Below are 14,864 nucleotides of genomic sequence, written 5' to 3'. Positions count from 1 at the left end.
TGGGAGGTATAAACGGCGCTATTCAACAAACAACCGTGTCATGTACTGTATCCACAAGGTAAAGGGTAGCGAACGACCTACTGGCCTATGCCGGAAGGGATCGTCAAAAAAGGCCCCGCGGTGTAAGGGCTGGAGCCATGACGTACGCGCACGGGCCACGGACGCGAGCTTGAGCACTCAAAAGGTATAAATACCTAAGCTAGGTAATAATCCGACAAATTATGATAAAACCGGACTTCACGCCTGGCGATGGTAACAGTATAATTCAATCTGATCTACTTCGTCGTGCTGAGCAGGCAATTGGACTTTGGCTTGCAGGGGTGCGAATGCCGCCGCCCGCATCAAGTCGAAGAACACCGCCTCGCTTTCGTGTCGTCGCTTCAGAGCCACAAGAACCAGGGCCTCCGGGGAAGTCCGAACCAAGCGGTCCAGCACTGAGACCAATATTGGCAGGCTGTCCGCGTTGTAGGTGCAGTCTGAGACCAGAATTAGATCAATAGGCCGACTGCAGAGGTTGGGCGGCGGCTCCTCCCAGTCGAGAGTCTGATAGTGGACGAGGGATGATGGCTGCGGCCGGGCTTCCTTTATATTGAGTGTTACGATCTCCTCTACCTCGGGGAGGTCTGTGAGGAGTACGTCACAGTGGTCAAGCATGGTTGCCAGTGCAATGCCGACGATGCCACATCCAGCGCCTAGTTCAACCGCTTGAAGTGGCGAGCTACGTCGGGTCTGAAGAAGTTGACTGAGGGCGGGCATGTCCTTGGATGTACCTTGGATCGTTTGGTCGAGAAATACGATTGACGCAAGTGCTGCATCCCTAGGCAGATCTCTTAGATTGATAAACGGGAGGGTTGAGACAAGCGGCTTACCAGATGTGTCGCGCAATGCTATTGCCGGTCTCCTCCCAGATCTTCAGCGGCTGCTTGTGATTCGCAACATAGAGGTCTCGAAGGATCAACTTTTCTGCCGGTTCGGACTGTGGTCCAAACGGTGCGCTGCATCCAGAAATCACCAATGGCGTGGAGCTGACTCCTAATGTATCTTTTTGACTGGCTTGTAATTGAATGTTCAAAACTGATGTCTTGTGAGCCACATCATTGGGTGAGAATGGCCCCAGCAAGACCGCAAGCTGGCGTGTTCCAGCCTCCCATTTCAATGACTCTCTGTATAAAGCTTTGTGAGAGGGATACTGCGCCCACGTTGCGACTAGGTCCACATCTTCAGCGAGGAAGTCGTCACCGAGATCGGTGGTGATGCAAATGAGAGCGGATATGAAGACTGCTTTTTTCTGCGGTTGAAACCGAGGAGTCTTTAGAAACCGAATATAATAAACCATCTTCACACCGCCAATAAGGCAGTCTGCTGAGCAATATCAAAGAAAATAAAGAAAACAAAATCTCCGTTTACCCCAGGAATCCACTCACGTGCTCGCTGACTAACGGGATGACATCGTCGCATGCCTCTCCACCTGCATTCCGACCTCGACCTTCCTGAGTTGCCAATGCAACGCGCCGATGAAGTGAAGTCCGCCAGATACGAATCTCCGGTCCTTCGACGCGTTCCATCATGATGCGATCGCGCGATCCGCGGATCCGCCAACGGATCAACCAGATCTCCCATAATCTCGAGTCCGCGAATGAATCCGCCCAGGAAGGACTGTACACCTTTGCACAGAACTATCTTTCCCCCTGTCTGGAATCAGTTGGAAGCTGTTTCCAAGTTTGTACTGCACCCTGTCTCCCAACCCGCGAGGACCACCTGAGACGCCGACGCCGCGGCCGTGCCGAGGCCAACTTTGACTTCTACGATGATTGGGACAACGAGGAAGCTGACGAGACCCTGCTGGGATGGGGTACTGGGGAGCTTGATCGACTGCTGGCTGGTAGCGGGCTGACCAGGGGGGCGCGGAACAGCCGCATCGGCCGAGGAGAATGAGTTATGGGACACGTCACACAAGAAGAAAGAGTGTACACATTCCAGACAACCGCTCCGATCCGACGGTCATACCGAGCTCTTCCCTTATCGGCTTCTTAGAACGCTTTCCCTGGAGGTTCGGCGCAAAGGGAGTCAAGTATCGGCCGTCGGCAGCAGACTTACAGGAACACCCGGGCGGCTCACATCGCCATGCCCATGAGGATGAGCCTTTAATGGAAACATCAGAGGATGAAGCTGGTCTAATATCTTACAGTCCGAATGGACGGGACCGAAGTGCAACACAGTCATCTCGCGGGACGTACAATTCGTTGAGCTCCCGCGGCGATTTACTACCCAGTGATGACGAGGAAGACGCGGTTCCACTGGACGACGAATTCGCGCTTGTTTTTGGACGCCGAGGAACAGGACTCGAGTCTGATGATATGTCCGGCACGAAGGTAGAAATGGTGAGGTCTGCCTCGGGTACATCCAGCCTAGGCGGCGCATCATCTCAGAAGTCAAAACGGAAGAACAAAAAGAAGAAGCGGGTATCGACGCAATCGTCGATGAGTCCAGCTGAAGATGCGCACAGCTTCGACAAACCCTCAATAGCGGATCTGAAGATTGAAGAGGAGGGAGCTGCTGGGGAAGAAGATGCTGCAATCGAGAGGAAACGACTTGCTGCACACGAGCTGGCTTTGAAACGAGGCCTTAATCGAGCCAAAGCAGATATGGTATGACAAAGGAATAATTTTCAGTAGGAAATTTACAGAGAACTAACGCGCTTATGCAGGCCGCCCCCTCGCATGCAAAAGACCAAACAACCGAACTCTTCGTTAATCCTGCCTTTTCACCCACCGACGAGAACCCCCCACCCGGCCATGCCAGAAACTCGAGCGACTCGTCCGTCCGTCGATATTCCATCGACCGCACCGAACCCTTCCCTCCATTTGCCGTATCGGCATCCTCGCTGCCCCAAGGCTCTCCTGGATCTGCAGCTTTGTCACTTAAATCTGGCTTTGTGAAAGCAGATCAAATACAGGGAAATGGAGATCAGGATATTGATGCGCCGCATTGATTTCATCGCTGGCTTGAAACTGTCCAGTGCTCACCTACTGGACATGTACGACATGACGAATTGCCTTTTCACTGTACCTTATACCCCATTGACAATGATTGAATATACTGCCACCAGTGCTCGGATTGTGGCTTGTTTATACTGGAAGTATAGGCTATGAACGAAGTAAACGTAAATAAGAGGCTTTAGACAGGAGCTGGGATGATCTCACGGACTGACATCAAGTCCTTCATAGACTATTCGTCCCTTGTGCTTATTCTCATCTCATCCTTGAGCCGTAAGCAAACGAAAGGCGCGCACGTGCGTAAGCTCTTGCACTGCAGACTCCGAACTCGGTTCAAACGTAGAGAGCTCTAGTAAAAGAGTTGTGGCAAGGACTGACTTGAAGCACTTCGACGGTGCGGGGACTAACCGTATGCAAATCTTTAAGAATGAAGCAAATCAAAGACACAAGCGGGAAGTATTGCATTGCACGCCCCCCATTCGGTTAAGAGCACAACAACAAGAGCCATGGAAAAGTAGAAATCGGAGGTAGCATAACTCCGCCCCCTCACGCCCAATCCGGTTAGATCTACCACAGAGCCCTAATTCCTCCAACTCAGACTATAAATACTGCTACCACCCTGGGTCCCTCTGTTCTTAGTGCTTACCTTTCTTTTTCCATAGATCACTCTCATACCAGACACTCCCACAATCAAGCTCTTTTTCAAGGCAAAAAAAAAAACAAAGATCCAAATTCACACAACCCCAACCCGCAACACCAGCAACCATGTCTTTCCCTGAAGGCCTCACTACCAGATACCCATCTCTTCTCCCCTTCGCTGACATCTATGATGTTGAGTCCCACGATGGTCGCGAGATAACTCTCCTAAAATGCATCTACGCCCATCCAGACCTGGACAAAATCCGCAATTCGCCATCGGAGATCTGTCGTGTCATGGACGAGTTCGCCGCCAAGCAGGATTTCCTTATCAACATCGGCAGTGACAAGGGTGATAAGGTACGCCAGATAATCGAAAAGGAGAAGCCTACCGTCCTTGTGGAATTCGGTGGGTATGTTGGCTACTCTGCCATTTTCTTTGCGGATGCTATGCGTCGTGCGGCTGGGAGTGCGGACGGACTTAGAATTTGGAGTCTCGAGTTTGATCCTCTGATTGCTTCTATTGCTATGAATTTGATCGAGTTGGCTGGGTTGAGTGATGTCGTTAAGGTGGTTGTTGGGCCTGCGGCGGATTCGCTGGAGAGGTTGAAGAAGGAGGGGAAGGTGACGGACGTGGATTTTGTTTTCTTGGATCATTGTGAGGAACTTTATGTTCAGGATTTGAAAGTTTGTCTGGATTTGGGATTGCTGAAAAGTGGGAGTTTGGTTGTTGCGGATAATGTGGTGAGGCCTGGGGCTCCGGCGTATCGGGAGTATGTGCGACAGAGTGAGAAGTTTGAGAGTTGGGGAGTTAAAGGGCTGATAATGCCTGGTTCATTCGAGGTACGTTTTTCTGATGAGGTAATTTGTCTTCTATTGCTGATAATATCTATAGGATGAACTTGAGGTTACCAGAATCAAATAGAGATATTGGATCTTTCGCAGCCGGCGACGGCTCTTTTGTTCTCGTTATTGGAAGGAAATTTCGGGGGTTTGTTGCACGTTACACAAATTGAATACACATTTTTTTGGAATTGATATATGTATGCGTGAAATTAGTTTCAGCGCTGAAATTGAAAAGCTCGCGACTACCTCTCGCTATAGCCCACAACGACAAGACTAAAACAGGGCTTTGCGTAAGCCCTCAGGCCTCCACAAATAAGAATAGCTGTAAGCATCACTTGTTCAGTTGTACTGATAGGTCACAATGCTGTAATTTCGATTGAAAATTATCTACGAATCATAATCGTGGTTCGAATCGCCGCATTATTGTGTACAGTATGTTTCGTTGGCAAGAGTGCCCGCCCTATTGCCTATACCAAGTCATAGAAATCAGATCAAAAGTCTCAATCCAGGACACTATCGTCATGGAAGAACAAACCCATCATTAGAGCATTTGAATAAAGGTGACTGCTGTCAAGAGGCATAGTCTGTAAGTGTCAAGTGGCTCCACACCCCGCTCCGGGGACTCGTCAGCGCCCGCGGCCGAGATGCCGGTTCCGCCATTTATTCCCCGACTCCTACACGATGTACACATTGCACCAAGTCTCATCCTCCTCCTTCATTCTTCACTAACCGCTCCGAAAATGGCCAAATCCGAAACAGACCTTCAATCCATGATCGCCAATGGCTTGGATTCCAAGAGTCTGGCCTGGTACGAGTCGGACCTCAAGGAGATCCCTGAACCGGCCAAGACCCTTCTGGAGAAATACAGCAAGATCCCATCCGATCAAGTGGTGCAGCATGTCAACGGCATGGTAAGTGATGCAAAATGCAGTATGGGGATTATATTTACTGATCTAATCAATGTCTAGAGAGAACGTGCTTTCGCAGTGGTGAGTCCAAACATCACACTTTTCAAGCTCAATGCTAACCCGACCTAGTTCCCGTATCCTTGCATTGGATCATTTCGGTTCCTGGATTTGAGTATCCCTCAATCGCCTGTCTACCCCGAGATTCTTCAGCGACTGAAGTCGGGTGAGAAGCTCCTGGACGTGGGATGCGCTATCGGGCAAGAGTTGCGCCAATTGGTAAGCCAAGCTTACATTCGAACATGACCTATCTTAATCTTGAATTAGGTCTTTGATGGCGTTCCCTCGGAAAACCTCTACAGCTCAGACCTCCGTCAGGATTTCTACGACATAGGCTATGACCTATTCGCAGACCGCGATACGTTAAAGTCTGAATTCTTCCAGGGAGATATCTTCGACAATAACTCAGCTCTTATCCAGAATCTGACTGGTAAAATTAACATTGTTAACGCTGCCTCGTTTTTCCACCTCTTCAATTGGGACCAGCAAGTCATCATTGCCAAGCAGGTTGTTGGGCTCTTGGCTGCACAGTCTGGATCTCTGGTTATTGGGCGACAGGTTGGATATGCAGACCCCGTTGATCCAGATGACAAGGAGAATGCACCTAAGCACTATCGCCATAGCCCTGAGACGTGGAAGAGACTCTGGCGCCAGGTTGGTCAGGACACTGGGTCGAAGTGGGAGGTTCAATCCACGATGGAGACGTGGGGCGGTCAGGATCATGTCTTTAGGAAATATCACGAAGGCGTGGAGACCTTCAAGTTGAGATTTGTCGTGAGGAGACTTTAATTGTGGTGCATTAATGGGCGCCTGAAGAATCTCTTGCATCTCAATCCAACCAAACGAGCGCATCAAGCCATCCACATGACTCTAATTCTGATTCCCAAATATTCTGTTCAATGTCGGCGGTAAAGCACACTGTATTTCTTCCGTGGAGTTCCATTGCCCATTAGATGCATATTGCGCACTGTTTAGAATACCAGAATCATATGCAACTGAAGACAAGCTTTGCAATTGTGTCTCATTGGAAGATTTCTGGCTCGGGAACGATGTCGGATCATCAAATAGCCAGGGTGGATTTGCTAGGGACATAATTTCCTGGTCAAATATTGTCCACGAGTCATCTGCCATGGGACCTGGAAACGCCAATGCAGTGCTTGTATCTGGTGGCGTGTGCATTGCTTGCATGCTAGATTCGAGCCGTTGTGATAAAACAGTGTGGATGCTGGCTGCTGATTGATGGCTCCTTCCTAAGCTTCGAAGGTGGGCTTGAATTAAGTATAGATCTGAATAAAGAGTTAAAATGGGGTTTCCTGTCGATCAGAGGATATCCTACCGTCTTGGTGTGTCATTCCATCTTCGACGCCGCGAAGAAGTAAAATGGCCGCCCAAGTGATCATCTGTCGGTTTGTTAGCAGGTGTAGCCGGCTTAAGTAGACAGCATGACCTACTATCAGATCCCAATTAGACCAAATACTAGCATCATCTTGCCTCAATCTCAAAACAGCCCGTGCCGAAACCAGCAATTCATGTCTCTCAGCAGGGCTAATATTCGCCAAACTAATATCAAATCCCCGTGCGGGATGATAAATAGAGAGCACATAGAGCTTATGCAAATGATACTGGAGCAAGATCAAGATTCCCTGTCGATCTGACGGAGAAGGCTGAGAGGCACCATTATACCGAACCAGCCAATCATCAAGCTTGCGAGCCCAAAGACGAATGACCTCAGAATCATGCTCCGTGAATGGATTCCGAGGCACGGGCGCCCTCTCGGCGCATTCGGCATTTATCGAACACCAGATGGTCGGTAGGCCCCTGCCGACAAAGTGGCTCAGACCGTAATGCATCATTTCCGCAAGTCCCTGGAAAGCGTTACCTTGATGGCTGTCTAGACGCTGGATGCCTGGTGTTGGAGGTTGGCGAGGGAGAAGAGGATAGGACATGTGCATTGAGGCGTGTTCGATGTCAATGACCTGAAATTATCAGCAAATCGAGATTCCATAGACTGGGAGGTATGCAGATCTTACTTGAAGGCCAGAAAACAAGCCTCGCCAATCCGGTGTATACGTCTCCAATTCAGAGGGACAATTATCGAGCCAAAGGCGATACGCCATAGCAATCCACGAACCAGTCGCTTCGATATAAGCTTCTGAGCTTAGACTTGCCATGATCAAGCCGATAATATTGTGGAATGCTTTGTACTTTTTAATCTGTGGAGAGTCCTGCTTTCCTGTATGAGTCTCTGCGAATTTAGATCCCAGGTCAAGCGATGGAGTGACTAATTCGGCTATTGTGCTGCACGTAGCTGCAAAGTAGCCTGATTCCATTGCTGCTAGCTCCGAGGATCGGCTGTGGAGGGCTGAAATGTATAGAATAGAAGCAAGCAGCAGGGGTGTTGGTGAGGCAAATGCATCACGGTCTTTCAAGAAGTGAAGTAGAGGCAAATTATTCAAGAAGCTATCCAATATCAGAACATCGACCTCATGTAGGCGATTTGGGACTAGGTACTCACGAGCTCCACAGTCGCTTGACAATAGGTCGAGACCAGATACTCTCATCCGGGATCGGCCGCGTATTTGATCTTAGATGAGCAACGGCTTTCCAGACCCCTCGCAAGGGGACATCCTCATCCTCATCCTCATCTACGCTCAGTTTATGAGACAAAGGAGCTTCATCAGGTGTATCTCCAATTCCCAGCGCAGCTTCAATCCTCTCTAATCGATCCAAAACCGCCTGATGATCACTCGTCGATTGTCTCGAGACACTTAGTTCATGCGTCTCATCCAGCAACTCGTGTATAGCGGACGCCTGAAAAGGTAAGTAAATAACCCCCTCGCAACTTAACCCGGATACATAAACACCTACATTAGCCCGCGGCTTAAACACGCATGTTGTACGTGCATTTCGACAGCGACGACATGGAGGTGCCCCTGATACTTCACAGCGCATCTAGAAGAGGTTAATCGCTTTTCCTTTGGAATGTGCTTATCGCGCATGCCTTTAATCGTCGGCAATTGACTGGGCTTCCGGTCAGCTTCGTGTCTGGAAAGGTCGTTGTGTGGGTACACACCACAGGCCTTGGTCGGCCTAGGACCTAGCATCATGTCTTGTTTATTCATGGTGTATGCAGATGGTTACATTGAGGAAGTGAAGCACGCGCTTCTTATCTTAGCCCACGTGAGAGGACACGGGCCCGCTCCTACCCGGGGGTTGACTCCACTTGACATTTCGATCTTATGCATTGAGGAAGTATAGGGTATTAGTACGCTCGTTGATGGCTAGATACAATCTACATCTATAGCTAGGTTGTCCGCATGATTTTAGTCCGCTCTGCGTAGGCTGAAAGTTCAGAGCGGTTCCGAGAATCATAGGTAGGAAGTGTGCCTCGAGGGCTCACATTCCCGCGGTTTGTTCTTGCGCTTGCATCCTCGGTAAACCGAAAGACACCATATCTATCAACCAAGGGAGGTAACTGGTTGGCAAACATGAGAACAGCTCTGGTGCACGAAGCACGGTAGATCTTGAAGCGCGTGGGAGAGGCAAGGAAAGGGGAAAGGAAAAGAGAGTAGAGACCGGAGATTAATGCGGACGAGATAGTATACATATATGTACAGGGGAATGCATAGATCCGGGTCATATCACAGATGCAAATGGTAAAAGTACACGGGGAAATGAAAAGGGTATAAAGTGATGCACTTCCCCTAGGTTAGAATAAAGGGGATCCCTTACTCAGAAGCGGCGCTCTCGCCCATGGACAGCTTTCGCACGTCCCAGTCGGCGCCGGCCCAGTCTTTCTTCTCACCGAGGACGCAGGTTGCCTTGCGCGAGCCGTTCACCAGGTAACGATCAGCGACCTCATTGACTTCCTTGGCGGTCACGTCCAGGACTTGCTCTCTCCAGCGCTGATCCATCTCGTGGGTGACACCGCTCAGGAAATAGCGAGCGCCCTCATCGTCCACACTCACGGGTGCGTCGAGGCCTTGGAAGATGCCGAGCTTGGCTTCTTCAATCTCCCGCTCGGACCAGGCACGGTCTCTAGCGAAGACACCGCTGTTTTTGAAGACCTTCAGAGTGTTCATTGGGTTGGGATCCCGGTAACTCATGAAAGTGAAAATACCCTTGAGGGGTCCGTTGCTGGCTCCTGCGCCGTAAGCGCCGCCCTTCTCGCGAATTTCAGGGTGCAAGTAGTTGTGGGTCAGAAGCTGGGACAGTACCGTCAGTGGGGCACTGGAGGGGTCGACGAAAGGCACAGTCTGGGTAGCCTGGCCGGAGTAGTAGACCTTGTAAGGGAGATCATAGAAAGCCTTCTCAATCGCTTTGAAGGGGGATGCAGCAGCGAGTCCTGTGGGCGAGCGGACCTGGGGCAGACCTGCCATCCACTTCTGCAAAACAGACTCGTTGCGAGCAGCGCTCTCCGGCTCGCAGACCATGCGAACACGCAGGTTGGAGGACCTGGAGATCGCGAAGGACTGGATGAGACGAAGCTTCTCAATCAACTCCTGGAGGCGCTCGGGGGAGGTCTCGGCATCCCGGAGAAGGTTTGCGGTGGCTTGCAACTGCTCCAGACCGGACTGCTGCTCCTGGATCCAAAAGGCACGAGAGAGGCTAGCCGCCGCGGCATTGACAGCATAGCGGTGGCCAGTTCCTGCGACACTATCCAGGGCTCCATTGGTGGTCAGCTTCAAAAGCTCTTGGATCATAGCCGGCGCAGCAGGACTCGAGAAGTCCGTCTCCATGACAAGAGTTGACAACATCTCCAGCATTTCTGGGATGTTCTTATCCAGGGCGTATCCAGAGAAGTTCATTCCTTCCTTGAATTGGTCCAAGTGGGTCGGCGAGGACACAAGGAAGGAGGAAGTCGAAATGCCTCCGGTCTTCAGCTTGATCAGATCTTCCCACTGCTCCATGGTTTTGTTGGCGGTACCCAGACGCATGACACAGTCATTGAACAGCGGCATCAAAAGTCGCAGTTCGTCGGGAAGGTCCTCGAAGGCGTTGACGGCTTGGAAGTAGGTCAGCCCGTTGGTCGGGGCCTCTCTCCAAAGGACGTCAACATCGTCAACCTTGGATTCACGCACAGGCTTGCGCTCCTTCTCTCTGGAGATATCCTTCACGCGCAGTGTCGGGAGGCAGCTCAAGTCTGCGTTGTGGGCGTCCTCTTGCACCTTGAGCAGCTGCAACTCCTCTTCACTCAACTTGGCGACAGCGTTCTCGACAGATCCGTGCTCTTCGATGAGCTGGGCTAGCTTGGTTTCTCTGCGCACAGCTTCCGCCTTATCCAGATCCTTATTGAATGTAGGAGTGCCAACCATTGTGAAGGTCATGCATTGATCGTTGAGAAGGTACTTCTCTACCAGGGACTCGAGATATCCGGGCTTCTCATATCTTCTCTTGAACTCCTCGATAACATCATTCCAGGCCAGCTCCTTCATCGGGTTTGATCCGTTGAACCAGGAAGAGATGGTCTTCTCCATAACTCCAATTCCGAAATTCGCAGACTTGTGACGCAGCGAAAGCTCCAGCTGGTGAAGGAAGCCTCGCACCTTCTCCTCGCTAAAGCCTGCCGATACAGACTCCTGGAAAGCGTGGTAAATAACGGATTTAACTGTGGGAGCTTCTGCTTCACCGATGCCGGTAACACCAACGGAAAAGACCGGGACTTTTCCGGAGGCATCAAGGCCGGTGTTAGGAGTGAAGGAAGAGCCAAGGCCGCTCTCAATAAGAGCCCGGTACATAGGAGAGCCGTACCCATCAAGGAGCAGAGAGGAGATGATTCCGACAGAGAAAGTTTCCACAATGTCAGTCGACTCACCCATGTACCAAGAAGTAGAGGTCTTGTGCTGCTTGTCTTCACTCGCGAATGTGTCGATAGGGCCAGGGACTGTGACGTTCAGAGATCCTTTGCTGAGATCCAGGGGCATTCTCACATCGGTATCAACTTGACCCTTGGTGAATCCATCCAAAACTGCTCCAACCTGCTCCAAATGACGCTCGAGGGGCATATCACCGTATGTCAGGATCTTGGAGTTGCTCGGGTGGTAGTTGTGCTTCGAGAAGTCGGTCAGCTGCTTGTGTGTGAGGTCCGTGATATACTCAGGGTCGCCTCCCGAGTTATTTAGGGCCGGAATAATGCTCTCCTTGAACTTGATGTAGTAAAGGTAGTTGGCGTCCGAGATCTGACCCTTCATCTCGTTGTAGACAACACCCTTGAAGACGATGTCATCCAGCTTGGCCTTCTGCTCGGGCTCACCAGGAGCCGCCTGCAAAGCCCGGGGGTCCTCAGGGCCCAGCCTCCATCCTTCCTGCCGGAAATCCTCCTCCTTCAGAAGTGGATGTAAGGTGGCATCGAGGTAGACGGACAGAAGGTTTTGGAAGTCTTGCGAGTTGGTAGTGGCGAATGGGTAGGTAGTGTGGTCGGAGGAGGTAAAGGCGTTCATAAAGTTGGAAAGAGAGCGCGGTAGCATCTTGAAAAAAGGATCGCGAATAGGATACCTATAAAGATAGATGTTAGCTGCGCAATGACCAATGTTGGTAGACTTGTGCTTACTTCTCACTGCCACAGAGGGTGGTATGCTCCAGAATATGGGGCACACCTGTCGCATCGGGCGGGTTTGTCTTGAAGCCGATGCCGAAAACATTGTTCTTGTCGTCCCTCGCAACATGCAAATAGTCCGCGTCGGTCTTGTCATGAGTCAACCGCACCGCGGTCAAGTGCAGCTCTGGGACGTGCTTCTTCTCGCGGACAGTGAAGCCGTGGAGCTTCTCGCCGATTCCAGGGAAATTGTCAATGTCGGTAACGGTCGAAGCCGCCCGTACGAAGGCTCGTGTCCGTGGGATCGCAGAGTTCAACGCGGAGAGGCGACTGTATGCCGGTTGGCGCAAAGCCGGGACTCGGGTCTTGCCCAAGCCCATCGTAGAGCGTAGCATCGTGTCGGAAGGTTAAGCGAGCTCAACAATGGTTCATCGGAGCCGTCAACCTAAATCCGCACAAAATTCTGAAGCTGGAAATGAGAGAAGTGGTGTTCGGAGTGTCGGAAAAGAAAGCAGTAGAAAGATCGGACCGAGAACACAGCTTATGTCATCGCTCCTCCCCTCGTGACTCTGTAGAAGGAACTTGCGGACAAGTGGAACTCCGCTTCGATCAGATCCACTGCCGTGTAACGCAGAATTCAGATCAAACTTGAGTATTCGCTCAAAGTCTTGAGGTGGTTAACAGGAAGATTTGACGGCGGTTGGTTCGATGACTAAGGACCCCCTCGTCGAGTTCTGAGTCGAAGAAGGAACTGTACAAAAGTGCACCCGCCTGTTCAAGAAGCGTATTCTCCATCGACCCCAGAGGTGATCTCCTTGCTGAGCCCGCCGAGCCTCTGGGATCCAAATTCATTCGCCCTTTGCCCGATTGAGCCCGGCCCATGCGTACGTGACTGCCACAACGTTGGTCGCAAATTTTCGACATCTGGAACTGCCCACGCGACCACCACGACCGCATATCGAGACGGAGGAAGACGTGTGAGACGTCGGAGACTTGCGCATCATGTCGTCAACAACTATGGCAAAGAAGAACAAGGGGAAGAAAGCGGCCGATCCGAACGAGACATCCAAACTGTTAGCGGCCAAGATCTCGCAGCTGGAGCAGGATGCGGCCGGCGAGAAGGATCAGGAACAAGAAATCGGTGCGTGCAAACAACCCTTGTGGTGTGGCGGGGTTCCCCCGCTCGACAAGCGTATAAAATGATATATTGCCTGTACTGTGACTAACATGAGCCTAACGATTTAGAACGTGAGGTGAAGAAAGCTACTCGAGATCTCAATCAGCTCCTGAACAACATTGAATCGCCGATGACCCGCCTGGAAACCGTTCACAAGAAGTATACCGAGTTGTTGGCCGATATGAAGAAGCTGGACCGGGATTACGCCAAAAGCAAGAAGCGAGCCGATCAATTGCAGAAGGATCAGGAGAAGGGAAAGTCGGAGCTCAACAAGACGGTCACAATGAAGGATAAGCTTGAGAAGCTGTGTCGTGAATTGACAAAGGAAAACAAGAAAGTGAAGGTAAGGCACAGACTCAGGCACAGGCACAGGCACTTCCATGCGAAACGCAGTGCTAATCGGCTCAGGATGAAAATAAAAAGCTCGAAGACACAGAAAGTAAAGCTCGTCTGATCGTCAATGAACGCCTCGACTGCCTCTTGTACGACATTCAAGACGTCATGAATTCGAAAGGAAACCCTCGCAATGAGAAGGCGGATATTGAGTTGGATGAAGCGTAAGCCACACTCTCACTCCCCGCGTTCGCGGTCCTCGCTCGCATTCTGTGGCTCTATCGCCGTGGATGCACGTCATTTTTCGCCCCATGTTTGCTAACGGTCACGCTCCAGGCTACGTGTCAAGTTGAAGACTATCAGCGAGCAGTTTGATACCCGTGAACTGCACTATAAAGCTCTTCTTCGTAGCAAGGACTCCGAGATCCAAAGCCTGACATCCAAATTCGAGGAGCAGCGTCGAACGGCAGAGAGTGAGACCACGCGGGGTCGTGCTTTGAGCGCCCAAGTTTCAACCTTCTCCCACACCGAAGCAGAGCTACGCAGTCAGCTCAACATTTATGTGGAGAAATTCAAACAGGTATGTGTTGTTTTGAGACTCTTCTTTCTGTGCGTAGCTAACAAATTTTACAGGTAGAGGATACTTTGAACAACAGCAATGAGCTGTTTCTAACATTCCGCAAGGAAATGGAGGAAATGTCCAAAAAGACCAAGCGCTTGGAGAAGGAAAACAACACCCTCACCCGCAAGCACGAGCAAACTAATCGAAACATTTTCGAGATGGCGGCAGAACGCACAAAAAACAAGGAGGAATTGGAGAGTTGGCAACGCAAGTGTCAACACCTAGAAGCCCTGTGCCGCCGAATGCAGGCTCAGGGACGTGGTGAAGGTCTCGCTGAAGGCGACGATCATCTCGACAACGACGACGAAGGCACCGAGAGCGAATACGATGATGATTACGAGGATGAAGACGAGTTGAGTGAGGACGGTGACCTCGACGATAACGATCGCGGCATTCCTCACACTGGCCCTACTGAGCGACCTATCTTTGGACCCCCTCCGCCTCCTAATCTGCTGGAGGCCCGGGCTTCTAAGAATGCCGTTCTCAATGGGGTCCATTAATTGATGTTTTCAACTTTTTACCAATTTCATGCAATTCCGATGTGACTACGCGGCCAAAGATCCTACCTACTCTTCTGTGAAAACACTCTCGGTCTAGCTCGCAAAGATGTCTTGATTACATGATGGACGGTGTGTATACAGCGTAATACCTGGCTACTCTTGGAGGAGTATCTGTCATTGCTTGGGATCGTATCAACGATATCAAGCCATGGCTTTCTCCAGGATTTAGTAATCTCCTCTACAGTTCATCATGG

At 50.8% G+C, this 14,864-nt stretch overlaps 7 protein-coding genes across 7 annotated transcripts; 4 read left to right on the top strand and 3 right to left on the bottom strand.

The window, feature by feature from the left end:
• Positions 1–237: 237 nt before the first annotated feature.
• N7443_005840 (protein N-lysine methyltransferase family protein) lies at positions 238–1,336 on the bottom strand (the record flags this gene model as incomplete). Its single annotated transcript, XM_056885896.1, has 2 exons — positions 238–817; positions 870–1,336. The coding sequence occupies 2 exons, from the start codon at positions 1,334–1,336 to the stop codon at positions 238–240; spliced, it is 1,047 nt and encodes a 348-aa protein (XP_056741344.1).
• Positions 1,337–1,566: 230 nt separating this feature from the next.
• Positions 1,567–2,992, top strand: N7443_005839 (uncharacterized protein; the record flags this gene model as incomplete). Its single annotated transcript, XM_056885895.1, has 3 exons — positions 1,567–1,882; positions 1,981–2,648; positions 2,708–2,992. 3 exons carry the CDS (start codon positions 1,567–1,569, stop codon positions 2,990–2,992), a joined length of 1,269 nt encoding a protein of 422 aa, XP_056741343.1.
• Positions 2,993–3,761: 769 nt separating this feature from the next.
• Positions 3,762–4,557, top strand: N7443_005838 (O-methyltransferase; the record flags this gene model as incomplete). Its single annotated transcript, XM_056885894.1, has 2 exons — positions 3,762–4,475; positions 4,528–4,557. The coding sequence occupies 2 exons, from the start codon at positions 3,762–3,764 to the stop codon at positions 4,555–4,557; spliced, it is 744 nt and encodes a 247-aa protein (XP_056741342.1).
• Positions 4,558–5,218: 661 nt separating this feature from the next.
• N7443_005837 (uncharacterized protein) lies at positions 5,219–6,232 on the top strand (the record flags this gene model as incomplete). Its single annotated transcript, XM_056885893.1, has 3 exons — positions 5,219–5,389; positions 5,516–5,626; positions 5,711–6,232. 3 exons carry the CDS (start codon positions 5,219–5,221, stop codon positions 6,230–6,232), a joined length of 804 nt encoding a protein of 267 aa, XP_056741341.1.
• An 81-nt stretch (positions 6,233–6,313) lies between these two features.
• N7443_005836 (fungal specific transcription factor domain-containing protein) lies at positions 6,314–8,565 on the bottom strand (the record flags this gene model as incomplete). The annotated part of the gene is made up of 6 exons (XM_056885892.1): positions 6,314–6,729; positions 6,780–6,843; positions 6,895–7,419; positions 7,474–7,903; positions 7,959–8,382; positions 8,517–8,565. 6 exons carry the CDS (start codon positions 8,563–8,565, stop codon positions 6,314–6,316), a joined length of 1,908 nt encoding a protein of 635 aa, XP_056741340.1.
• Positions 8,566–9,171: 606 nt separating this feature from the next.
• cym1 (pitrilysin family metalloprotease cym1) lies at positions 9,172–12,373 on the bottom strand (the record flags this gene model as incomplete). Its single annotated transcript, XM_056885891.1, has 2 exons — positions 9,172–11,938; positions 11,994–12,373. 2 exons carry the CDS (start codon positions 12,371–12,373, stop codon positions 9,172–9,174), a joined length of 3,147 nt encoding a protein of 1,048 aa, XP_056741339.1.
• Positions 12,374–12,980: 607 nt separating this feature from the next.
• On the top strand, positions 12,981–14,610 carry N7443_005834 (taxilin; the record flags this gene model as incomplete). The annotated part of the gene is made up of 5 exons (XM_056885890.1): positions 12,981–13,119; positions 13,224–13,498; positions 13,564–13,712; positions 13,825–14,068; positions 14,122–14,610. The coding sequence occupies 5 exons, from the start codon at positions 12,981–12,983 to the stop codon at positions 14,608–14,610; spliced, it is 1,296 nt and encodes a 431-aa protein (XP_056741338.1).
• Positions 14,611–14,864: the final 254 nt, after the last annotated feature.

This window comes from Penicillium atrosanguineum, assembly GCF_028827265.1.
Source record: "Penicillium atrosanguineum strain IBT 20685 chromosome Unknown utg000004l_segment0_segment0, whole genome shotgun sequence".
Classification (NCBI taxonomy): domain Eukaryota; kingdom Fungi; phylum Ascomycota; class Eurotiomycetes; order Eurotiales; family Aspergillaceae; genus Penicillium; species Penicillium atrosanguineum.
This window is presented reverse-complemented; position numbering and strand designations above follow the sequence as displayed.